This window comes from Heterocephalus glaber, unplaced genomic scaffold (genome assembly GCF_053883595.1).
Source record: "Heterocephalus glaber isolate CG9 unplaced genomic scaffold, H.glaber_assembly_v1.0 deba00001805, whole genome shotgun sequence".
Classification (NCBI taxonomy): domain Eukaryota; kingdom Metazoa; phylum Chordata; class Mammalia; order Rodentia; family Bathyergidae; genus Heterocephalus; species Heterocephalus glaber.
The window spans coordinates 1808645-1833826 of NW_028258480.1; the positions used below are offsets into that span (position 1 = coordinate 1808645).

Below are 25182 nucleotides of genomic sequence, written 5' to 3' on the forward strand. Positions count from 1 at the left end.
CTACCCTCCTCTTCCATGTCTATGCTCTGGAGTGGGGCCTGTCTTCTCCTCGAGCTGCCCTGGTGAGACCATGTCTACCTGAAGGGGCCTGGGACAGGCCGTCCTGGCTGGGGCCACCACCTGCTGGTAGCGAGGGCTCGTTCGGAAAGGAAGCCACAGTCACATGCCCTGTTGACCCACGGTGCCAACCCCTTCCTGCTGCTGTTAGGGCAGAGTCAGATGCCGTCGCCACCGTGTGCTGCCGCCCCACTCGGGGTTGCATGGTGACTCTGTCGATGTCCAGTCTCCTCCTCCTGCTCCTGTTAATGCAGGTCACATGCAAAGTGGACTGGGACCAGGAAAGAGGGCTCAGTGTCACCTTCTCACTTCTAAGTCTTCGCCATTCTCTCTCCTCTGCTCTAAACCTCCCAGACTAAACCCCAAACTCTGGGAGGAACTGCAAAGACCCAGATACAGAGCCAGTCTGGGACGTGCGGGTCAGCACTAAAACCTGCAATCTGTTCCTCAATCGCCCAAGTCAGGACGGTGCCCCAAGAAACAAGCACGGGGATGCCCATCCATTCCTCCACCGCACAGATATTCACTGGGTGCCCGCCCAGCGGGGCACAGCAGTGCAGGGCGAGAGCCTGCAGATACCTGCCCACATCTGCAGCTGAGGCGGGTAACAGCCGAGACGCTTGCTTCCTCTCAGCCTCTGACAAGTTGAGCTCTCGATTCGTACACATCCTCACAGCAAATAGGGACTTGCAGGACCGGATTTGCTAACATCTCCTTAGGAATTAGGGAAATCACACTTAAAATCCCAAGGAACACTTTTACATCAACTGAACCAGCAAGAAATCAGATAATGCAAGTTTTAGAGAGCATGGGAACTAGCGGTGTGTAAATTAAACGAACGCCTCTGACAGATAGAGCTGCATCACAGGTACCTCTAGCGTTCACATTTTATTTCTGGTTTTCCCTTTAGGAGGGGATGTGTTTGCATGTGTGTCGTTCCCTGGGTGATACAATTCAGGGTTTAGACTTAGATAAAAATCACTCTTAGGAACCACAACTGTGTTGTGCGTTAATTTTAGAATTCAAGGTAGCTGTGGCCCTGAACATCAGCCAGCTGTCAGTTAGCTGTTCCGAGAGTTCATGTTACTGCCCGGAGCAGCACCTTGCCATCCAAGAGTGCAGTCTGACAAAATGCTGGTCAGAGGGCCCAGGAGCACTGTGCGTCTCCACTCGGGCAGACAGCCCACGTCGGTTACCTGGAAACCCTCACTTCTAACTCACTTCTCTGGTGTTCACTCCCCTCAGAGAATGCTTTCAACGAGCTGTTCAATTCACAGCGACACAGTTATGCATTTATTAACTTTCATGTCTTTTTCCTCCCTCGGGGCCCAAGGACTGCAGGTTTCCAGCCTTCTGTGCCGAAATGTTGAGGCCTAGTCTGGTTTCAGGCCAGACCCTGGCTGAAGGCCGTGAGCCCACCTCAGAAGTGCGCTATGAGGTCTTGACGGTTCCTCTTGCCGCTGCATCTAGGACGGTGTGGGTTGAACTGGAGTTATTGCCAGATAAAAGGCCCCAGAGACCGTCCCAGGGATGGCTAAGTTTCCTTGGAGGGTCACCGGATGTGTGTCAGGTTAGCACAGATGAAAACGCTTGTGGGACTAAGTTACTGGTGTTTGGGGCTTATCGGTTACCGTGCTGTAAGCGGTGTGTCTACTGTATGTTCTGTTAATCCGCACCTCACACGGCTCACACGAGTAATGTCTTCCTTATGAATTTTACTAGATCTCTTTAGAAGAATGTTCTAGTCTTGACTCCAATTGTAGGCATGTACTGAGCACGTAGTTTTATTTTTTTTTTTCTGTACGGGGTATCGAACTCAGGACCTTGAGCTTGCAAGGCAGGCACTGGAACTACTGAGCTAAATCCCGGGCCCAAAGAGAAGCTCCATTTTGCAAGTTTTGTTTATGTACTTTTTTTTTTTTTTTTTTTTTTTTTGGTGCCAGGGATCCAACCCAGGACCTTACACTTTTGAGGCAGGCGATGGCACTGAGCTAAATCCCCGCCCCCGTAGTTTATAACTTAAAGGAATGTAGAGTACAGGAGGAATGGAATAAATCTTTGCTGAATGAAACACAACAAAGTGAGAAATTTTTACATTCAGCTCCTGGAAAGGCTTTTTAGAATTACTCCTTTTTAGAATAAAGTATCAGAATTAAACATATTTATTGAAAAAGTTCTGGAAAATTTTTGAGAACAATGAAAATATTTTTTTCCCATTGTGCCACCACTCTAATATAACTGTTTCTTACATTTTTGTGTGTTTTTCTGCTGCTCATTTTTATTACATTGTTTTACATTCTGGGTATCCTGGCCTGCTGTTTTTCTTGTTTTTACCTAATCTTCTTAAACATAATTACTAATGGTTGCATCAAAATCTATTTAGAGGATAAATCATTTTTTTTTTTTTTTTGGTACCAGGGATCAAACTCGGGAGGATAAATCATTTAATCCTTTTCCTCTCTGGAACATTTAGATTATTTCCAAGCTTTTGTTTTGGGGCAGGATGCTTTGATAGACTTGTTGGTTTAATAAGAGTTTCTGAATCTACAATAATTTCCTTAAAGTAGATCTGAAAAAAATACAGTAATACAGTAATCCCCAAGCCTCAGGCTATAGCTGACTCAATTCAGTAAGACTTCATATCCATTTCAGAGCATGCTTTCCAATCCAGTGTTCAAGCCTAGTTAGGTCTTTGAGTTCAGCTTCTCCATTTGCAACTCTCTATGATACATGCTTTTACCACATTACATATATATTTAAAGATACTAAAGCCAAATATATAAAAAAGGTTTTGAATCATTTCCAAAAGCACAGTATCTTATATAATGCTGTAACTGCCCAACCATATCTCCTCCACCTCTCTCTCTGGCACACACACACAGACTCACAACACCCAGCCCTTGAAAATTATGAGCCACATATATACATCTTTCTTGAAAACAGATGTCCAAGGGAAGGTCTCTCTTGATCCTGAAGTTTTAATGAGACAGCGCCACAAAATTCAGCTGCAATATGACGTATAAGGGTATGTTTCTCCCGAGCCGTTTGGTGTCCACTCCCATTTCACCAAATCAGTGGCAAAATAGCAACAGTTGTGTTGCCTCTTGTCTGATATTTCTTGATTGTTAGGGTGAGATGTCAATAAAGACTTGCTCTGTGGCTGCAGTGTAGGTGAAATATCTCTGTTTTGGTATGGAGTCTCTGATGTTGAATACACTCTCTCAATGAATTTAGGTAATTCTTTTTTTTTTTTTTGACTGTCTTGTATCTGTTGTTTGTAACATGAGATCATTCCAACCAGGCAACTAACGCTATGGCGCTGAGGGTTGGATGTGACAATGGATAATAAGATGCTTTCTAAACTGCAGTTCTCTGTACGAAGTCTGATATTTACTGTTTTCCCTTCAAAAGTAAGGCTGGTCTTGGTTACAAAAACTCATAATGTGATCTGGAAGATGCTCTTCCTCCTCCCAACACATGATTTCAGGGCTCAGGAGTGAAATACTCTGACCTGGAGCCGCCTCTGCAGGGCGCCCTGCACCTCCTTGTTGCGGAAGCTGTAGATGAAAGGGTTGAGCATTGGAATTATTATGGTGTAGAACACGGACACCACTTGGCCATTGGCCTCCCTAGTGGGGCCGTGGGGCTGGACGTAGGTGAAAACCACGGTGCCGTAGAAGATGGCGATGGCCAGGAAGTGCGAGGCGCACGTGGAGAGGGCCTTCTCCCGCCCTGCTGCAGAGCGCATGCTCCCGACGGCTGCCAGGACTGAGCTGTAGGAGGAGAGGATGACCGCAGCAGGCAGGAGAGTGACCAGGGCGGAGAAGATGTAGAGGACCACTTCCGCCATGTCTGTGTTGGCACAAGCCAGGTGCAGGAGGGGCGGGATGTCACAGAAGTAGTGGGTGACCTGGTTGGGCCCACAAAAGGGCAGCACAAAGACATTCCCAGTCTGGATAGCAGAGTTGGCGCCACCAAATACGTAGGAAGCAGCCACTAGCTGCAGACAGGTCCTCCTGCTCATGACAGGAACATAATGGAGGGGTCGGCAGATGGCCAGGAAGCGGTCATAGGCCATGGAGGCCAGCAGGAAGCTCTCGGCTGTCACATGCATCACAAAGAAGGCCAGCTGGACCACGCATCCCTGGAAAGAGATGGACTTGTCCGAGGCCAGGAAGTTGAGCAGGAGCTTGGGTGTGACCACGGAGGAGTAACAGATGTCAAGGAAGGAGAGGACACTGAGGAAGAAGTACATGGGGCTGTGGAGCCGGGCGTCGGTGAAGATGAGCACCATCATGCCCAGGTTCCCCAGCACCGTCACTGCGTAGATGAGCAGGAAGGCCCCGAAGAGCAGCTCCCGGAGGTCCGGGTGGTTGGAGAAGCCCAGCAGGATGAACCTGGTGACGGGGGTGTGGTTGCCGCTGGCCAGGGCCAGCTCTCCAGGCGTCATCTGCAGAGGGGACAGATGGTCATCACCAGACCTACTTCCTGAGTGTGGCGCCGCTGGGCAGGTAAACTGAGGGTGACCGGCAGCATACATGAGGTCCCTTCAGCCAGAGCTAGAGGTGACGTCATGCCATGGAGGAAAGCACATGGGCGGTGGCCGCAGGGAGACCTGAGGCTTCACAGTCACCAGACACCAAGCAGTGGTGTCCCCTGGCCCAGCTCCATCTGGCGCCTTAGAGTCCTCTTCTGTGAGGAAGAGACTGTGCCTACTCTCAGTGCTCGGTGCTGCAGGTGAGGAAAAGAGTGTGAAATATTTGAATGTCTGGAACATAGCAGGTGATTGATAAATATGAGGCATCGCCTCAGATCTCTTGTGCCTCTGTATGTTTGTTTGTTTGTTTTCTTGAGACAGGGTCTCACTTTGTAGTGCAGGCTGGCCTTGAACTCACTATGTAGTCCCTGTTGGTCTCAAACTTGCAGTGACCCTCCTGCCTCAGCCTCCCAAGTGCTGCCTCACCAAGCCCGGCTTACAGCACTATTTGCTACTTACTTCATTCTGCCATTTTCTTTAAGAATTAAGCTATAACATAGACACCACAAAACTCACTTTTAATAAAGTATACAGTTCAGCGGTGGTCAGTATATTCACAAGGTTGTGCATTCGCCCTCACTATTTCATTCCAGAACATTTTCAATACTCAAAAAAGCAAACTCCGCTCATTAGTGGTCAGTTCCCCTTCTCTGCTACTCCCAGCCTCTGACCCATTAACTTATTTTCTATCTTTATAGATTTGCCAATTCTGAACCTTTCATGTAAACGAGTTCCCGGAACACACGGCCATCCACGCACAGCTTCCTCCATCCATCCCCGTGCTGGAGGGTGGCCGTCGTGCAGTGCGCATCAGGGTTCCCTCCTCTCGTGTTTCAGTACCCTGGGAACTCCCTCCTCCAGACCCCAGCCATGTGGCAGCAGGTGTACCAAGCTGGCTGAGTGTCGCCAGGACACAGTGAGCTTGGCCACGGCGCTGCAGTGTTTGTCCTTCAAGTCATTAACTACAAGGACCAGAGATGGCCGGGGGTCTGTCCTTCCTCCCATACTTTCCATTCTTTTCTGTTCCCTGTGCTTCCTCTCGGGGGGTCTAGACTACTTCCTGAAAATCAGTCCTATGAGAACCTCATCCACTGCCAGTTCGTGTCAAGCGGGTTTCTGTGGAGGACCTGTGGCGTTAGCATGCACACCACAGGCAGAGCAGCCTCACCTTTTGCTCACCTGTGTAACAGGTAAGGGGAGGGGAAGGAAGGCACTGGGCTGAGGGGACGAAGCCGCTTCCTAGTTCCAGCTCTGTTCCCCCAGACAGTTCTCCTCTCTCTGGGCCTCGATTCCTGGTCAGCTCAGCCAAAGTTTGGTATGAAGGATCTCCGAGGCCACACTTGGCCCCAGCTGTCTGGCAGGGGGCGAATCTCTCCTGAGCTTCCTGTGGGTGTGGATCTTTGTGCCTGTGTGGCTGGGAAGAGGCGTCCGTGTGACTGTGTGGAAGAAAAGACTCTGCCGGATTGCAGGGACAGTTTTGGGTGGCTCTGTCCAACCCAGAAAGATCCACTCCCAGCAAATATGCTTGAAACAGTAAGTCCTGAGAAACCTTGTTGAGATAAATGCACAGCTGGGGACGTAAGGAGTTTCATCATGGCAATGCCATTCACTTCATTGAACTCCTTGGTTATGCCAAGAATCACATACCAAGATGTCATCAAAAATATTTTTAATACCTTAACATCTACGAATTTGAAAATCTTTTGTTGAAAGATTTCCATCAGACTTCAAAGGTTTTTATAGGCAGTTATTAAAGTCATCTATCTACCTTCTCCACACCAACTTCTCCAATTGTATCTCAGTGTGGCGTCCTGGGAGACTGTACTGCCAGCGCAAGGCCTTCCAGTAAGGCCGAGGACAGGTGAGAAGCTCGGCTTCTTTCCAAAAGTGGGGGGGGTGGTGGTGAGAAAGGGGGCAGCATTCCCATCACAGATGTGACCTCCAGGGAAGGGTAGATAGACGCGCTGAGGTCCTAGAAATTGGTTCCCTTAAAATGGTTTTGCCTCTGAACCCTTGGAAGAATCATCACTTCCCCTCAGGGACACACACTTCCGGTTTGAAGAGCATGGCCTTGGGAGAAGTAGCCAGCTGCTGCAGCTGCAGGACCGTCCTCTGCCCCCTGCCTCTCCCTCCCCCAGGGCTGGGCTTGGGGTTACGTGAGTGTAGAAGTCTCCACACCCTTCAGAGGCTAACTATCATCTATATCATCTCTCTCTCTCTCTCTTTCTACCTCTCTGTTTATTGCAAAGATCCAAATATGCAGCCCTGTAAGTCAGGCTCCTGGTGGCTCACGATTCCCAAGTCAGTGTCCTGCCCCAAGTATTGCTTCTGTCTACTCTTTCCTTTCTCATCGTCTTGGGGATCCAGCTCTGTCCAAATCCACATCTCCGCACGTCTCTGATGTACCAGGAGTGCTGTCGCCCTTGTCTGCTCTGACGGGTGGCAGGCTGGGCCTGTGGGCTGCACATCACACATGGCACGAAGTCACGCACAGCACTGTGTTCAGGGTGAGGTCCTGATCCTGCTCTGTGGAAAATGGGGTTTTCGATCCTTCTCCCAAACCCTCCTCCACGGTTCCCACAGTCCAGGACTGTGTTCCCTCCTGATCCTCTACAGTTCCCATCCCAGATCCAAGTGGACATTTGAGTCCTTAGGAGGCAGACACAGGAAGAGTTTTCAGTTGAGATGGTCTTGGCCTTACAGAGTTACAAGGGCATTGATCAAAAACGATGGCTTGTGTTTAAATGCAGAAAACATATTACAGTAAAAGATAGGTTGCACGAATCCTCTTCAGAATACCCCCTCAGCACACTCATCCCTTCGATCTTTCACTTTCTGAAGTGGTTCTGGAAGTCCTGCTTTGGGTGTCTTTATGAGGTGTAATTAAAAAAACCCACCAAGAAAGCTGCTGCTGAGCACCATCCAACAGAAAAGCAGACTCATAAAAATACTGTGGTGCGTCCTCACCCACCATATTCACCAGATCGGGCTCTGGGTGACTTCTGCCTCTTCCCCAAAGGCAAAATGACCAGGAAAGGTGAACATTTCAGATTGGTTTAGGGCATCGGGACACCCAGGATAGTGGACCTGAAGACACTCAAGAGAGAGACTTCCAGAACTGCTTCAGAAATGGCGAGAACGAGGTGTGAGTGTGTCTGACGAGAGAGGAGGATTCTGAGGGCAATGAATGGCCATGTGCCTTTTATGGTAATAGATTTTTTTTTTTTGGTCTCGGGGATCAAACTCAAGGCCTTGCGCTTGTGAGGCAGGTGCAGAGCCACTGAGCTACATTCCCGGTCCACAGTAATAGATTTTTAAATGGGGACATTCATTGTATTTTGTGATCACACGTCGTACCCCAAGGCTCGGTGGTGAAGTTCCTCCAGCTTTGCTCCCTGAACCCTTCAGCCCTTCTGGTCAGACTTCCACCCAGCTGCGCTCAGGTTTCATGATCTGCAGTGACCTGCCAGTCAGCTGCTATTCGTGCAGACGCACTCAGAACTGTCTAAGAGCCTCTGCCACTGTTTTAAGACTTTCTCTCCCCCCAGTGGGTTTTTAACTTCGGTATCACACTGTCCAGTACTTTCGATGGCAGAGACTGTTTTAAGTTGCACATCAAGCAAGCAGCAAGTATTTGAACAACTACTCTTATTCAAAGGTATTTGAACAATTGCACTTGTTAAAAAGTATCTGAGCAATTAATTTTTCAAAGTATTTATACAACCACTGTCCAACATGCCACAAGTTGCGGTGGTGGGCACTTAACATCTTAAAAATAATTTTGAGAGACAGACTTGTTCCCATGAAGCAAGAGTGGGGTTGGGTGGGGCTCCCCCAGCAGCAGGAACCCACTGAAGAAGGGCACTGGAGGCTGGGCATGGCCTGGATGGTCCAGGACCAGGAAGCAGGAGGCTGGGCCAGGAAGATGAGGGAGGAGGAAGCTCATGGCCCTGAAGTGGGAGTTAATCTCCTTGGAAAGCATTTCCTGGGAAAGGTGCGTTGGAGAGAGTCAGGGAATGTGGGAGGGAGGGTTGCTTGATCTCTCTGAGACTTTGTTCCCTCATTTCTTTCTTTCTTTTTGTGCAGTACCGGGGTTGAGTCGGGGCCTTTGCGCTGAGCTATGGCCTCAGCCCTTGTCACTTTCTGTTTTGAGACAGTCGTCTCCCTAGGTCACTAAGTCCCAGGCTGGGCTGGAACTTGGCATTCTCCTGCCTCAGCTCCATGGAGAGGCTGGCCAATGCCTGGCTGATGCCTGGCCGATCCCCACAGGTTTTGCTTTTGGTACGGGGATCGAACTCAGGACCTTGCACTTGCGAGGCAGACGCGGTGCGCTGAGCTACATCCCGGCCCTCCCCTCAGTTTCTGTGAGGAGGAAAAGAGAAAGGGTGTCAGTGCACTTGGCACACTTCCGAGGGTGAGCAGCTCTTGATAACCACGAATTTCCATCCCACCACAAGGCACACAGTGAACACAGCCCGAATCCGGAGCTGGTGGAAATTGCTCAGGACCCCTGGATGCCACGGATCTCAGCAGAGGCTTAAGGCTGAAGAGGGGGTGAGGAGGGGTGGGTTTAGGGGGAAGAAAAGGAGAAGAAACAGACACCTCGGCTTCCTGCATCAGCTCCAATGGCCCCCAGAGTTTCTGACAGAGAAACACCAACCTTGGCAGGGGGCGGTCCCGGCCTGGCTGGGCTCCCGGGTCCTCAGGATCCTCCATGCGGCTGCTCCTGCGGCTCACGTTCCTGCCAGCGTGTGGGGGTGAGGCTCTCCTCCCTGGGCGGGCCGCACATCCAGACCTGGTGATGAGGCGCACGGCTCCGGTGAATCCAACGTGGCACTCAGGCTGACGTGATGGCCGCACCCCGGTTGCAGCCAGGCTGTATAAGCCAGCGCCACCCCGCATCCCCGGGTCACTGGGGGCCAGGGCTCTGGGGAGGTCCCTTAAGTGCACTCACCCACATCCTCTCCGGGTGCCTGAAGGCTCAGGCCTCGGGGAAGAGGTCAGTGGGAGGCATGGTGGGAAGTTGTTTGGCTCCTGGGTAGCGGGAGCCTGACCTGCACCTACTTGGATTCTGAAGTCCGGACGGAAAGGGTCGACTTAGCCCTTGGGAGCTACAGGGACCTGGGAGACGGTTTACCCAGTTTTCGGCTAAATAACCCAAGGAAGCTTCCTGCTGGGCCCCCGGGGTCTGCTGTGGGCCCCAATACTGATCAAAGAAATGGGGCCACTGGGCTCAGGGACTGGTGAGGGGCTGCATGGCCGAGGGCAGGGCCGAGGTGAGCGTCTGTCCTCATCACAAGCTTTCCTCACGTCCGTTGTCACAGGCTGTGTGTGTCCCCGCGGTGGGGAGCGTCGTCGTGTGGGGCCAGGGACACAACAGTGCAGGGATTCTGGGGCCCGAGCCTCTTAGGAAATTTGCCTGGCCTTGGCCGCTAGGGAATGATCCAGGAGGCCCTGGGGGCCTTGTTAGTGGAAGGAGTGGTTTCCTTGTGTAGCAATTTAAAAAAGTGGTATTTTCAGAAAAGAAGCTGAACTCTAAGCACAGGAAGTGCCAGTGGGCATAAGGAGAAGCCAAGGGGGACTTTACCAGCAGCTCCCAGGGACACCCCTTTCCTCCCCGACGGTGCCTGTCCGGGGTATATGTGTGTGCATGCGTGAGTGCGTGCATGCATATGTGTATGTGTGTGTGTGCACACACAGGTGTGGTTCCTCCCTGGCCCTTTCTTAGCTGACACAGCTCTCCTGAGACAGTCATGCTGGGCTCAGCTGAGGCAACCAGAGCCAGGTGGTTCCGTTCTGTGGGTCACATGTCAGAGCTGAAGGGAATCCCGGAGCCGAAGCTCAGGGGCTCCTAGCTGAGGACAGAGCGGCAGGCCTCAGAGTCCAGGCAGTCCGCTGAGGGGACAGCCAGGGACGCTCGAGGAGACAGCAAAGCAGAGACACCAACATTAAAACATAAAACATAAAAAGACACATTTGGACATTTATAAAACAAGCACCAGGACATCGAGCATTGGTTTTTGAAATTATTTAAAAAATTTTTGGGTTAAAAAAGTTTATTGGCACCATGTTTGCAGGACCATGATCGCGTTCCTCTGTGGAACTGGTCTACGCACAGAACACATCTTCATTCTTCCTTAAACCGCTTCGCCCTCCCGCCTCCCCTCCATTTCTTAGTTCTCTCTCCTTTTGAAAAAGATCTCTCTCCCTGTTTCTTATCACTCTCATTTTGCTCCATAATTTATTTATACTTTGGGTTTCTCATATCAGAGAAACCATGCGATATTTAAGCTCTGATTTATTTCACCTAACACTATAGTCTCAAGGTGCATCTATTTTCCGATGAATGACTCAGACTTAGCCTTCTTCATAGCAGAGTAGTACTCCACAGTTTATAAATAAGAAAGAGAATTGCTTTAAAATAATCTGCCTGAGGGGAGTGATGATATAAAGCAAGAATTGGCTGGAAGTTGATAATTCTTGAGGCCAGGTGATAGGTACATGGGAGTTAATTTACTGTACTGTCTGCTTTTGCATATATTTAATTTTTTTTTTTTCAGTACTGGTGAGCCAGGCAAGTACTCTACCTCTGGGCTATACTTCCAGCTCCGTATTTGCAACTTTTAATAATAAACATCGAAACATCACAGAAAAATAAAAGTCGATACAGTTTCATCAGACTTAAGTTTTTCAACTTGGTATTGGGTTTAAGAAAATTTGTAAGTGAAATGCTACATGTCATACATTTTTCAAGGTTTGATTTTGGGACAGAAAGCCTCTGGTTAAAGAGAGGTGGCTCTCCAATGCCCTGCAGCTAATTGGTTTTAGATGCAAAACTTTCATCTTTATCCTCTGGATTCTGGTCCACAAATCCTGGCACAATCTCTTCATCCTCTTAGTTGTGTTGGCCGATACTTTGAGATACACGAATGCGCAGGACTTTCTATCTCACCCTAGCAAGATGTGTTGCAATTTATTGCTTCTGTTTTGGAGAATTTTTTTAAAAAATTGAAAACAAAAAATAATATAATACTCATTCATATCTACCATTTGACTTAATAAATGTGAATATTTTGTCATATAGGTTTCAAATATATATATATATACACAATTATATTTTGTCTACATTTAAAAGAAATTTTGATTAGCATATACTTGCAATACATCATAGTTACATTCATGTTGGGGGATGGGTGTGTGGATGTAGCATCGATATAAATGTTTTTAAATTAGACCAACAACACGTTCTGGGTCACTGAAATACTGTATTCTACCCCATTCCATCCTCTCCTTCCCTAGAGACAACCATTGTCATAAATTTGGTTGGAATCCTTTAGTCTGTGATAGCATAATAAAAAAAGAATTCAGAGGTGGCTCATGCAAATAAAAAGAAACACGTAACTGAGCTTATTCAACTTGTCAATGAGCAAAAGAGTAAAAAGTTAATGTGGTTCCAAAAGCTTTTGCAGTAATGGGTATTCACAGGAAAGTTAATAAAGGAAAATTAGACCGATACTGCTGCATTTGGTAACCAGGTAGTTCTTGTCTCGTTATATGACAATAAATCTTATGCTTTAGGACTATTTTTTTTATAAGACAGAAATTATTTGCATCTCTACAAAAATCTGTAAGTTAATATGCAACTTCTTTAAATCTGAGACTGAGCAGTGACGTGAGACAAGCCAGGTATAGACCCTAGATAACCCTTGTATGGGGCTGTGAACCCCACCTCCAAATGACCCTGGAAGGACACACCGTGACCCTTTCCCCATTTTTTATAAATTTACAATCATTTTTTTAAGGAGTCTATATTCCTATATTCTTTCTACAGATCCAAATCCATAAGTACTAACACCACTGAACATTTATTTGTGACAAGCACATGCCAGGGGTTTTACATATACTAAGTACATTTAATCCTTAACACCAGTACTAATGCATTCTTACCAGTCTCACTTCACAGGTGGAAAGAACAAGGCACAAATGGGTTCAATAAATTCCCTAAGGGTATAGAGCTGGAAAGTGGCAGAATGGATTCAATTCCAGACTGTACATTTTATGCAGCAATTTGTTCTCTTGCCTTTAGTATTATAGTTTGGAGGACACTCCGGGATGCCTATATAATTATGATTCATTCATTTTAACTGTATATTTACTGTATGGGGTCCTATCATTATGTATGCAAAAGTTGATTTTCTTGTTTCTCTGTTGGATAACATAAATTGTCTCAAGAACCCTTTAAAGTTTTAAATGAATTGACAGATAAAATTATATATGTTTACGGAATGCATTATGTTCCATGACTATCATTTCTGTGGCGAGAACACCAAATACACACTCTGCGTTTCTCTAGAATACCTCTTTATTGACTGTCACCATGCTGTACAGGGGATCTCTCGAACTTATTACCCTCTCAAACTGTATTTATCCCCTTTGACGAGCAGCTTCCCACGGCCCCTTCCTTTCCTTCTCCCTCCACCCCCCTGTAGCCGCCATTTTATTCTCCACTTCTGTGAAACTAACTTTTTATATTCCCGGTGTGAGTGAGCTCATGTAGTTTGTCTTTCTGTGCTGCTTATTTCACTTAACACAATGTCCTCCACATGCATACATGTTGCTGCAAATCACAAGATTTTATTCTTTTTTCTACATTTTAAAAATCAGTGCATATTGGCTACACAGATTAATGGGTTCCATTTTGGCAGACTTGTAGTCATTCTTTTTCATCCCATTGTCTACGTGTACCACATTTTCTTTATTCAGATAGACACGTAGGCTAAGTCTATATATTGGCTACTGCACATAGCTCTGTAACCAGCTCAGGAGTACAGATGTCTCTTCGCAATGCTTACCTCATTTCCCTTGGATTGTACCCAGTAGTGGCATCAGGGAGCATGTAGTGGTTCTATATCTCATGTTGGAGGAACTCAGTACTCTCCCAGAATGGCAGTGCTGGCTCACCTTCCCAACAGCAGGGTGCAGGTTCTTTTTCTGCACATCCCAGCACTTATCTTAGGAGTGAGGTGGTCTTGCTGTGGTTTTGATTTGCATTCCCCTGAAAATTAGTGATGTTCAGCCTGTTTTTCACATGCTGTACTTGTTGACCATTTGTACATCTTCTTTGTGAAATGTCTGTTCAGGTCAGACTGTGTGATTTGCTGTTGTGCTTGAGTTGCTTGGGTTCCTTTTCATTTTTTGGAGATTGACCTCTAGCAGATGGTGTGTATTCTGCAAATGTTGTCTCTCGTTCTCTTTGGTGTCTCTTCACTGTTGATTCCTCCCTTTGCTGTGTGGAGCTTTTTAAAAAAATAAATTTTGTTGGTACTAGGTATACAATATGACATTCATCATTGGAGATTTGCATCTTTACATAATCTCTCTTGGTTCTTATTTTTTCCCCACTCCCCTGCCCTCCCTTCAACCCCTCGATCCCTCCCTATTTGCAAAGACTTTGTTTCCATTTTTTCATTTTCTCATATTAATTCCATTCCCTTCTTTCCTTTCCCCTAGCCCTCCCACTTCCCCCTCCCCTTTGCCCCTTTTCTTCCTATTTCACATTATCTATTATACCTTTTAGTCCTCATTTACACTTCCAGTTTCTCACACTAGAGAAACTATTTGGTATTTACACATGTGTGTCCTATTTATTTCACTTAAGAGTATCACCTCAATGTGCATATGTTTAGCTATAAATGTCTCTAATTTCTCATTTTTTATGGCTGAGTAGTACTCCGTTTTATAAAAAACCCCCACATCTTCTTTATCCAGTCTCCAGTTGATGGGCAATTGGGCTGCTTCCAAGTTTTAGCTATTACAAACTGTGCCGCTATGAACATGCGTGCACATATATCACAGTGGTATGACTCTTTTAATTCTTTTGGGAAGATACCCTGCATGGGAATAGCTGGGTCAAATAGAACTTCCAGTCCTAGTTTTTTGAGGTACCTCCATACTGATTTCCACAGTGGCTGGACCAGTCTGCATTCCCACCAGCAGTGGAGCAGAGTTCCTCTTTCCCCACAGCCTCCCCCAGAATTTGTTATTGGTTGATTTCTTGATAGCAGCCATTCTTTCTGGGGCGAGGTGGGATCTCAGCATTGGTTTCATCTGCATCTCTTAAATGACCAGTGAGGTTGAACATTTTTTCATATGTTTATTTGCTATTTCTACTTCTTTGTCTGAGAAATGTCTGTTCATTTCATATGCCCATTTTTGGATTGGGTCTTTAAATTTGGGAGGTCTGATTTTTTTAAGTTCTTTATAGATTCTAGATAGTAGACCTTTGTCTGAGGAACAGCAGGTGAAAATTTTTTCCTACATTGTGGGTTGTCTCTTCACACTGTTGGTGGTTTCTCTTGCTGTGCAGAAGCTTTTTAATAAGATGAGATCCCACTTGTTGATTGTTAGTGCTAGTTCATGGGCAACTGAGGTTTTGTACATAAAATCTTTTCCTACACCAATGTCTTCAAGAGTTCTACCTAGCCTCTTTTCCAGCTGGTTCAGTATTTCTGTTTTAATATTTAGATCTTTAATCCATTTTAATTTTAGTTTAGTGCATGGTGAGAGATATAGGTCTAGTTTTAATCTTTGGCAAGTTGAAACCCAATTTTTCCAGCACCATTTATTAAAGAGGCTATCTTTCCTCCAGTGAGGGTGTTTGGTTCCTTTGTCAAAGATAAGGTGGCTGAGTGTGTCTGGAGTTGTTTCTGTATTTCCTAATCTGTTCCACTGGTCCCCAGGTCTGTTTCTTTGCCAGTACCATGCTGTTTTTATCACAGTAGCTTTGTAGTATAGTTGCAGGTTGGGGATTGTGTTACCCCCTGCCATGTATCTGTTGCCTAGAATATCTTTTGCTATTCTGGGTCTCTTCTTGTTCCAAATGAATTTTTGGATTGTTTTCTACAGGTCTGTGAAGTATGCTGCTGGGATTTCAATTGGGATTGCATTGACTCTGTATAACAGTTTTGGAAGTATGGCCATTTTCACTATATTGATCCTCCTACCCAGGAGCAGGGGATGTCTTTCCATTTTCTGATATCATCTTCAATCTCTCTTTTCAGAGTGTTATAGTTTTCAGAGAAGAGGTCTTTGATTTCTTTGGTTAGGTTGATTCCTAAGTATTTTGGTTTTTTGGATCCTTTGTGAAAGGAATTCATTGTCCCATTTCTCTCTCTGTGAGTCTGTAGTTTGTATACAGAAAAGCTATTGATTTTTGTGTGTTGACCTTATATCCAGTTAATCTACTGAATTTGGTTATTAAGTCTAGAAGACTTCTGGTGGAGTTCTTAGAGTCTTCTATATAGAGTATCATGTCATCTGCAAATAATGACAATTTGACTTCACTTCCTATCTTTTTTCCTTTTATTTCTTTCTCTTGTCTAATTATGGTGGCAAAAAACTATATTGAACAGGAGTGGTGATAGTGGACATCCTTGTCTTGTTCCTGATTTGAGTGTGAAGTATTTCAGTTTTAGACCATTTAGTATGATATTGGCTGTTAGTTTTTCAAAGATGGCTTTTATCAAATTGAGGTAGAGACCGTCTATTTCAATATTTTTTAGGGTTTTTATCATAAATGTGTGTTGGATTTTGTCAAATGCTTTTTCTGCATCTATTGAGATGATCATATGGTTTTTGTCCTTGGCTCTATTGATATAATTGATTTGCATATGTTGAACCATCCCTGCATCCCTGGGATGAATCTCACTTGGTCAGGCTGTATAATCTTCTTGATGATCTTCTGCATTCTATTTGTTGGTATCTGATTAAGGATTTTTTTTTTTTGATAGCAGGAATCAAACTCAGGTCCTTGTGCTTGTGAGGCAGGTGGCAGAACCACTGAGCTAAATCCCCGGCCCTTATTAAGGATTTTTGCATCTATGTTCATTAGTGAGATTGGCCTATAGTTCTCTTTTTCGGTTGGTTCTTTCTCTGCTTTGGGGATCAAGGTGATGCTTGCTTCCAGGAATGATTCGGGAGTATTGCTTCCCTTTCAATTTCATTGAAGGGTTTAAATAGTAGTGGGAGTAGCTCCTCTCTAAATGTCTTGTAGAATTTGGCAGTGAAGCCATCAGGACCCGGCCTTTTCTTAGTTGGTAAGTTTTTAATTATGTTTTCAATTTCATTGATTGATATTGGGTTGTTTAGAATTTTTAGGTCTTCTTCATTCAACTTTGGTAATTCATATGTATCTAGGAATCTGTCCATTTCTTCTGTGCTGTCCATCTTATTGGGTATAGGTTCTTGAAGTAGGTATTGATGATCCTCTGGATTTCTGCTGGGTCCGTTGTAATTTCACCCTTTTCATTCCTAATTGCATGGATTTGGGCCTTTTCTTTCCTTTTTCTGATAAGATTGGCTAAGGGTTTGTCAATTTTGTTTATTCTTTCGAAGAACCAAGTCTTGGCTTCATTGATTTTTTGTATCATTCTCTTAGTCTCCATTGCATTGATTTCTCCTCTGATCTTTATAATTTCCTCTATTGTATGAGATTTAGGTTTGTCCTTCTCTTCTTTTTCTAGAAGCTTGAGGTTCAGCATCAGGTTGTTTAGTTTGGCTTGCTCTGTTTTCCTAATATGAGTAGTCACTGTTATGAATTTCCCTCATAAGACTGCTTTCATTGTGTCCCATAGATTCGGATATGTTGTATTGTCATTGTCATTTAATTGTAGGAACTGTCTGATTTCTTTAATTTCCTCTGTGACCCATTGGTTATTCAGAAGTGTGTTGTTCAATTTCCATGTGTTTATGAAAATCTTGCAGTTTCTTTTGCTATTGATCTCCAATTTCATTTCAGTATGGTCTGATAATATACAGGGGATAACTTCAATTCCTTTGCACTTACTTAAACATGTTCTATGAGCGAGTATGTGTTCTATTTTGCAGAACGACCTCTGTGCAGCTGAAAAGAATGTGTATTCTGATTTGGTGGGGTGGAACACTCTGTAAACATCTGTTAAGTTCATTTGTTTAAGAGTTTGATTGAGTTCTAGTATTTTCCTGTTTATTTTTTGTCTAATTGATCTAACTATTTATGACAGTGGGGTATTGAGTTCCCCCACTACTATTGTATTAGTGCTTATTTGATTTTTCATCTCCAGTAATATTTGTTTTATATAGTTGGGTGCACTAGTGTTTGGTGAATATGTATTTATGATTGTCATCTCTTCCTGTTGGATTGTTCCCTTTACAAGGATATAGTGTCTCTTTGTCTCCCTTAATCAGTGTTGGTTTGAATTCCACTTGATCTGCAAAGAGGATAGCTACTCCTGTTTTTTTTTTTTTTTTGGTACAGGGGATCGAACTTGGGTCCTTGAGCTTGTGCAGTAGGTGGCGAAACCACTGAACTAAATTCTAAAACTCCTGCTTTTTTTCAGGTTCCTGTCGCATGGAGTATTGTTTTCCATCCTTTAACTTTCAGTCTATGAGTTTCTTTATGAATTAAATGTGTTTCTTGTATGCAGCATATTGTTGGATCTTGCTTGTTGACCCATTCTGACAGTCTATTTCTTTTGATTGGTGAATTGAGACCTTTAACATTGATGGTTATAACTGATATATATTGACTTATCCTTGTCATGACTTTTTCTTTTTGTTGGGTTTCCCCCCTTTGGATTTAATTTCTTGTCATGCCCGATAGATTAATTCTGCTGGGCTTTCTATGGTTGTGATCCTCATTGTCTTTTCCTCAGGTATTGTCTAAAATTTTTTGGAGTGCTGGTTTGGTATTCATGAAGTTCCTAAGGTGCTCTTTGTCATGAAAAGATCTTGTTTCTCCATTTATTTTGAAAGATAGTTTTGCAGGGTACATCAATCTGGGTTGGAGGCTTGAAATGCATTCTTTGAGGCTTGAAATACATCACTCCAAGCTCTTCTTGCCTTCAGGTTTTGCGTTGAGACGTCTGCTGTTATTCTGATAGGCTTTCCTTTGTATGGAGATTTGTTTCCTTTCTCTAACTGCTTGTAGAACTTTGTTCTGTTGGGTTTCTGGAATCTTAACTGTTATATGCCTATGTGTAGATTTCTTTTTGATCAAGGTTAGTTGCAGTCCTTTATGCCTCATTTATCTGTATGTCAAGTACTTTCCCCCTGTTTGGTATGTTTTCTGCCATTGCTTCTCTGAACAGTTGCTTTTTTTCTGGTACCAGGGATCAAAGTCAGGACCTTGCACTTGGGTGGCAGGCACTGGAACCACTGAGCTAAATCCCTGGCCCCACTGAACAGTATTTTTATGTCATCTGCACTCTCTCCTGTTTCTTCTTTGACTCCGATCAATTTTATGTTATTCTTCTTTTCATCATCTACCAGCTACTGGATTGATTTCTTGTGGTCCCTTACTGTTTTACAGAAATTTTTCTTTTCCTGGTCACTAATTGCAATCTTATCTTCTATATCTGAAATTCTGTCCTCACATTGGCTCCTTCTGCTGCATAAACTTCCAGTGGAGTTTTTAATCTCCTGGAAATCTGTTTGCATCTGTTTCATGGATTCCATTTGTTTTCTATGTTGGGATTCCATCATGTGCCTCAGCCCCTCTATTTTTTTTTTATCTGTGTCCTCTCTAGATTTTTTTAATCATGTCTTGTACTATGGGCACAAGTTCTGCTGTTATCTGAGAAATTATTTCTGATTTCATTTTTCCCAGATCCTCTTTTGTTGCCAGTTAGGGAGTCCAGGTGGTTCAGTATCAGATTGTTCCATCTCATTTCCCTTTGAGGTTTCCTTAGGTGATCTGGAAGACTGGTTTTGAGACTTGTTTACATGTCTTCTCATTTCAGCGGGGTGAGGGTGGGGCTGTGTGTGCTGCTGGTGCCTGTGCAGCTCACCTCCTCAGCTCAGGGGCCATGGTATGGTGGCCCTGAGGGCTCCTTTTCAGCACTGGGGGCAGCTCTGTTCCTCGGGCGCTGGGCCATGGTATGGCAGCCCAGAAGCAGAGCTTTTTAGTTTAATGAAATCCCATTTGTCTATTTTACTTTTTTTTTTTTTTTTTTGTCTGTGAAGTCATATTTTAAGAAATCATTGCCCAGACCAATGTCATGGAGATATGCCCTATGTTTTTCCTAGTAGTTCCATAATTTATATGGTACATTTAAGTCTTTAACCCATTTTTGTTTATGCTGATACAGAGAGGTCTGATTTCATTTGTCCATGTGTAGCTATACAGTTTTCCCAACATCATTTGTAGAGTAGAGTATCTTCTCCTCATTGTCCATTCTCAGAACTTTTGTTGAAAACCAATTTTCTGTAAAATTGTGGGTTTCTGTCTGGGCACTTCTTCTTTTCCACTGCTTGGTGTGTCTGTTTTATGCCAGTACTGTGCTGTTTTGGTGACTATAGCTTTACAGCATCTTTGAACGTCAGGGAGTATGATGCCTTTTGCTTTGTTTTTCTTTATCTCTCAAGATTTTTCTTACTTGGAATCTTTTATGGTTATACAAAAATTATAGGATTTAAAAAATTTCTGTCCATTTTGATGGGAATTGCATTGGATCAGTGGATGGGTTTGGGAAGAGTTTCATTACTACAGTGTGCCATGGATACCCTTGGATGTGCCTCTCGGTACAAGTGTCTGAGGGTCTCAGACTGATTGCCTCAAAGTGATAAACTGCTCTTTTTTTTTTTACTTTCGAGGGAACTAATGGGCTCTGAAGTGATCTTTCCAAAGCTCGTGCCTGGGCCCAACGTGGGCACAGATACATCTGGCAGGAGGCAGGTGACTCTTCCTGTCTTCCAACTGGAAAAGACAGGTGGAGACTGAAGCAGACCCTTGTACCTGGGTTTGGCTGAGTAACAACAACTCATTTGATTCTTTAAGAGAAAAGACAGTCTGTCATAGCCATTAGAATGTTTACTGTTTTTCAAAAAGGAAAATAATTGGTGTTGGTGAGGATGTGGAGAAATTGGAAACCTGATGCATTACTGGGGGGCAATGTAAAGTAATGTAACTGCTGTTGAAAAGAGTATGATGGTTTCTCAAAAATTAAATGTAGAGGGGCCGGGGATTTAGCTCAGTGGTTCTGCCACCTGCTTCGCAAGCACAAGGTCCCGAGTTTGATCCCTGGTACTAAAAAAAAAAGAAATATATATATATATATATATATATATATATATATATATAATTGCCATAGGCTATAGGAATTCTGCTTAAAGATATAGTACACTCCTTCTCAGTTGAAAGCAGTGTGTATTAGGCTGCTAGATCTGCCTAACAAATGACCACAACCTGTGACACTTGAATAATAGAATGTATTCCCTCACAGCTGTGGAGTCTAAGATGAAGATGTGGCTGGGATGTTTCTTCTGTGCCCTGGGTGGCTGGCAGATGGCTCTCCTACCCCTGTGTCTTCAGGGCTCTCTCTTCTCTGTGTGCCTGTTTCCTACGCTTCTCTCTCTATGAGGTCATTGGTTACTTTGGGTTAGAGCCCATCCTGATGATCTCATTCTGCCTTCTTTAAAGTCCCTGTCTTCAACTGCTGTAAACTTTTGGGATACTGGGAATTAGGACTTGAACGTTCAAATACTGAGAGGGAGTCAGCTCAGCCCATGGCAGAGGCCTAGTGTGGGCACAACAACATTCAGAGCAGCCTATTCACAATGGTCAAAAGTGGGAACAAACCAATTCTCCACTGCCAGATGAATGGGTAAATGAGATGTGGTCTACACACAGTGGAATATCACTCAGCCATACATGGAGTGAAAGCTGAATATATATACACAACATGAATGAACTTTGAAAACTTTATGCTAAATGAATCAGAAATAAAAGGATGAATATTATCTGATGCCACTCACAGGAGACACCTTGAATAAGCAATTTTATAGATACAGAAATTAGAGTAGTGATACCAGGGGTTGGAAGGAAAGAGGCTGTCTTAATTACTTTTTTATTGCTGAGACAAAATATCTGACACCCAAAGTTAAAGGAGGAAAGGTTTATTTGGCTCACAGTTTGTAGACATTTCAGTCCATAGTTGTCTGGCTCCAAGGCAGGGTAGCATGGCAGAGGGGCATCAGGGAAGAGAAACAGTCCATGGTGTGGCAGGCAGAAGGCTGTGAGCAGCAAGCAGCAGCCTGCCTTATTTCTGTCCCTTTATATTCCATCCAGGGTGCTCCAGCCTGGACTACATAGCAAGACCTTGTCTCAGAAAACCAAAAATCAAAAACTAAAAATCAAACACCAGAAAAAAAATTGTATACTTAGAAATGTTTTAAATAGTAACTGTATGCTATATATATTTTATCATAATAAAAAGGGGGAAATAATTGCTCTAAGATAGCCCTGAGAACATGTTCATGGATCAGTAGGGGCTCGAAGATCCCAGGCTGGGGACATTGATATAAAGGAAGCAGGAAGAGGCATCTGGCAGGATCTGACTGCAGAAGACTCTAGGAACTCATCCAAGTAACATGTCCAGTTTCCTGGCTTTGAAGCTTTCTCAGAGGTAAAACATGCAGTTTTGCTGAGATATGAATTTGAACCACCTGCACCACCCCAGTGGTGTTTAGAGCCAGTTTCCTACTGAGTGAAAGTAGCTGAGCCCTTATCTTTTGCATCTCAGCATGTCTTGGTTGACTATGACTTTTATAGAAAAATTATATAAGCTCAGTGCACTTGCAAAACTAGGGATTGGAGAGACTCATAGAAACATCACTCAACATTTGCAAGACACAGGTTGGTGTCATGTTTTCCAAAAGTTAGTCATGAGTTTTGCTGAATTTACATGCTACTTGCAATATTTACTTAATATTTAAAAAACCAACTCACTTAAAAAGGAAACAAATCTAGCTCTCTCTTAAGAAATAGTATGCCTAAAATGCATGGATTTACTGCAACAGTCATATTTTTAATACATGTTAAAAGAAATACAGTAAGTCCCTGACTTATGAATATTTGAGTTGCGAACTTTCATAGATACAAACAGACCTCGAATTTCAAACATTCATAAATGTGAACAAATCATGGAAGTAGCCCCTGTGTCTGCCAGACACTGTTCCAGTGGTGCTGCTGTGTGAGTGGACAGCAGTACTGTGCAGCCAGAGCTCAGGCTGCCTGGAAGCAAGAGGAAAAGCAGCTGTGATGTGAAGGGGACTGCTGGGAAGCTCAAAGCAATAGCCATGGAAATAAAAGTGAAAATAATTGAGAGATTGGAGCAAGGCAAAAAGATGTTAGATATCGCTCATTCTTATAACGTGAATCGTTCAACCACTGGGATAATTCTAAAAACAAGGACAAGATCATAGAACATGAGAAGTCTGCAGTGCCAATGGAGTCAACAATAATAATTGTGTATTTGTGTCAAAGGTGTGTAAGACTCACTTTGTTGGACTTATGAATGAATCCAACTTATCAGTGTTCTGGAATGGAAATCGTTCGTTAAGCCAGGGACTTCCTGTATATAAATTTAAAAAATAAATTTGTTAATTTGTGTTTCACCCCAAATCTGCTTGTCAGTCCTAACATGGTCTAGGAAATCCCTTAAACCAGGTGTAAATCCTGGCTCTGATATTTTTTTGGTGGTGTTGCCTTGGATAAACTATGACAACTGTGTTTATCTTCTGTGAAATGACTGAAAATCTCCACCCAGCACTTGTAGTGCATGTATTAGTGCAATGCCTGGCACCAACTAGGCTCCCAGTGAATAACAGCTTATATCGAGTCCGGATTGCTGATTGTATCTACACCAAAAGTGAATAATCTGACTCCATTTAGTAGAATGAGTTTTTGTTGGGTTGTTGAGTGCCGGGCTCTCCATCAGAGCCACCACTGAGGACTGCGGAACAGTTGTGGAGATGGTCATTGGCAAGAAGAGAAAAGTGACAGCGGCAGAACCGGGACAAGATGTCCTACGTAGCCGGGGGCGGGAGGGAGGAGCATGTGGGCGGGTGCTGTCCAGTCTCGGGTGCCGAAATGACTCAGCGCCGCCGCCTGCCCGTCCTCTCCTCGCCTGGCTGAAGGCTGACCTTTCCTGACCATGCTCGCTGCTGCCAGCGCACGCTTCCTTCTGAGAATGGTGCTGAGAGTGGGAAGCAGCTCAGATGAGCTCCTGAGGCTGGTGGCTCACAGCCTGGCTTCCTGCAGGCATAAACAGCCCCACAGTCGGTTGGATCACAGCCTCCAGGACTGAAGACGTGGAGGACGGCAGCTTTGAGAAACGCGGCCTTAGCGGTGGCCTACTGCGTTTGGGGTCCTTCAGTCTCTGTCTGCAGAACTCAGCATGGACCGCCCAGTGCTCCAGCCAGCCAGCCCCCTGCATGGGAGACCCTGCTCTGACTTCTCTCTTCTAGTTGTTCCTCGGGCTCTCAATGGCCTTCCTTCTCCCAAAAAAGATTTATTTTTCCTACATTTAAATGTCTAATTTAAACTTTTTTTTCTCCGGACCATCCTGAGTGAAAGCAGTTATTTCTTTCTTCAGAAATCCTACAGCATCTTCATTTTAAACGTGCCGCTTATCTCTTGGTTAAAAACTTATTTTAGAGATTATTAAACAAGTGATAATTTTGTCTCTCCAGCTAAACTATAGGCACCTTGGAAGACAGGGACCAAAGTATTTACATGTTCTATATTCCATACAATTCCAAGCACACAGCAGGATACACAGTGATGCTCAGTAAATATTTATTGGTTGACTAATGGAATGGAATGACTTTGGGAAATGAAAAGCACCAAAGAGTAAAAATTGGAAAATTGACCAGAGGTATGTCAGGAAGGGATCAGGCCAAAGAACAGGATGGGTTGTTACATTTGTCCAGAATAGGCAAAAAAAGAGTATTGGGGATTGGAGATGGGAAGAATGACCCAACACTGGTTGAAGTTGATGCAGAGCAGGCTACAAGAGGCCTTACCAATACCAACTAAAGTTTGATAGGCCTCACACTTGAGTTTCAGGGAATTCAATTCAATCTAATTTGATTCAACTTTCATGGAAACTTTCGTGTTGCTGGAGGGGACATCAGAGCTTACTCTGAAGGGCATTGGCTGATGGTTCATCTTTTACAAAGTCACCCCAGGTCGGAATCAAAGCTCAGTTTCTAGTATTGGGAATTTTACAGAGACAGTAAATCAGGTGGAATTTTCTCAGCTCAACAACTTAAGAAACTTGACAACCAGTGCATACCTGGCATTTGATAGGTGCACTTGCTGGAGAGACTCGGACGGCCCATGCTCCGTGGCTTGAGGATCATAGGAAGTTGTGCTGGGTATAGCTCCATTTTCTGCTCTCGCCTATCTTTGTGTGGGTGATTCTTTCATATAACTTTATTTTCCTGTTCTCTCCTTTCCCCCCCATATCTTCACCATGATTTGGACTTTTATTCTATCTCTGGGGTCAGTTTCTTGGAAATACTGAGTGTAAAGGAAACTTTTACTCCCTACACCAAGGGTGTATAGAAAAGCTAGAAGAAACCTTAAAGATTCTAACCTTTTTTTTTGGTACTGGGGATCGAACTCAGGTCCTTGCACTTGTGCACCAGGTGGCGAAACCACTCAGCTAAATCCCCATCCCCACCTTAAAGATTCTGTGTCCAATTCTGACATGTAAAAGGAGACACAAAGGGACAGAGTGGGGAAATGTTTCACCCCTGATCAAATA

At 44.3% G+C, this 25182-nt stretch overlaps 1 protein-coding gene across 1 annotated transcript; it reads right to left on the reverse strand.

Annotated features, from left to right (window-relative positions):
* Positions 1 to 3547: 3547 nt before the first annotated feature.
* Positions 3548 to 4573, reverse strand: LOC101707585 (olfactory receptor 5J3-like). The gene has a single exon (XM_087203625.1). It carries the CDS (start codon positions 4505 to 4507, stop codon positions 3548 to 3550), a length of 960 nt encoding a protein of 319 aa, XP_087059751.1. The 5' UTR covers positions 4508 to 4573.
* Positions 4574 to 25182: the final 20609 nt, after the last annotated feature.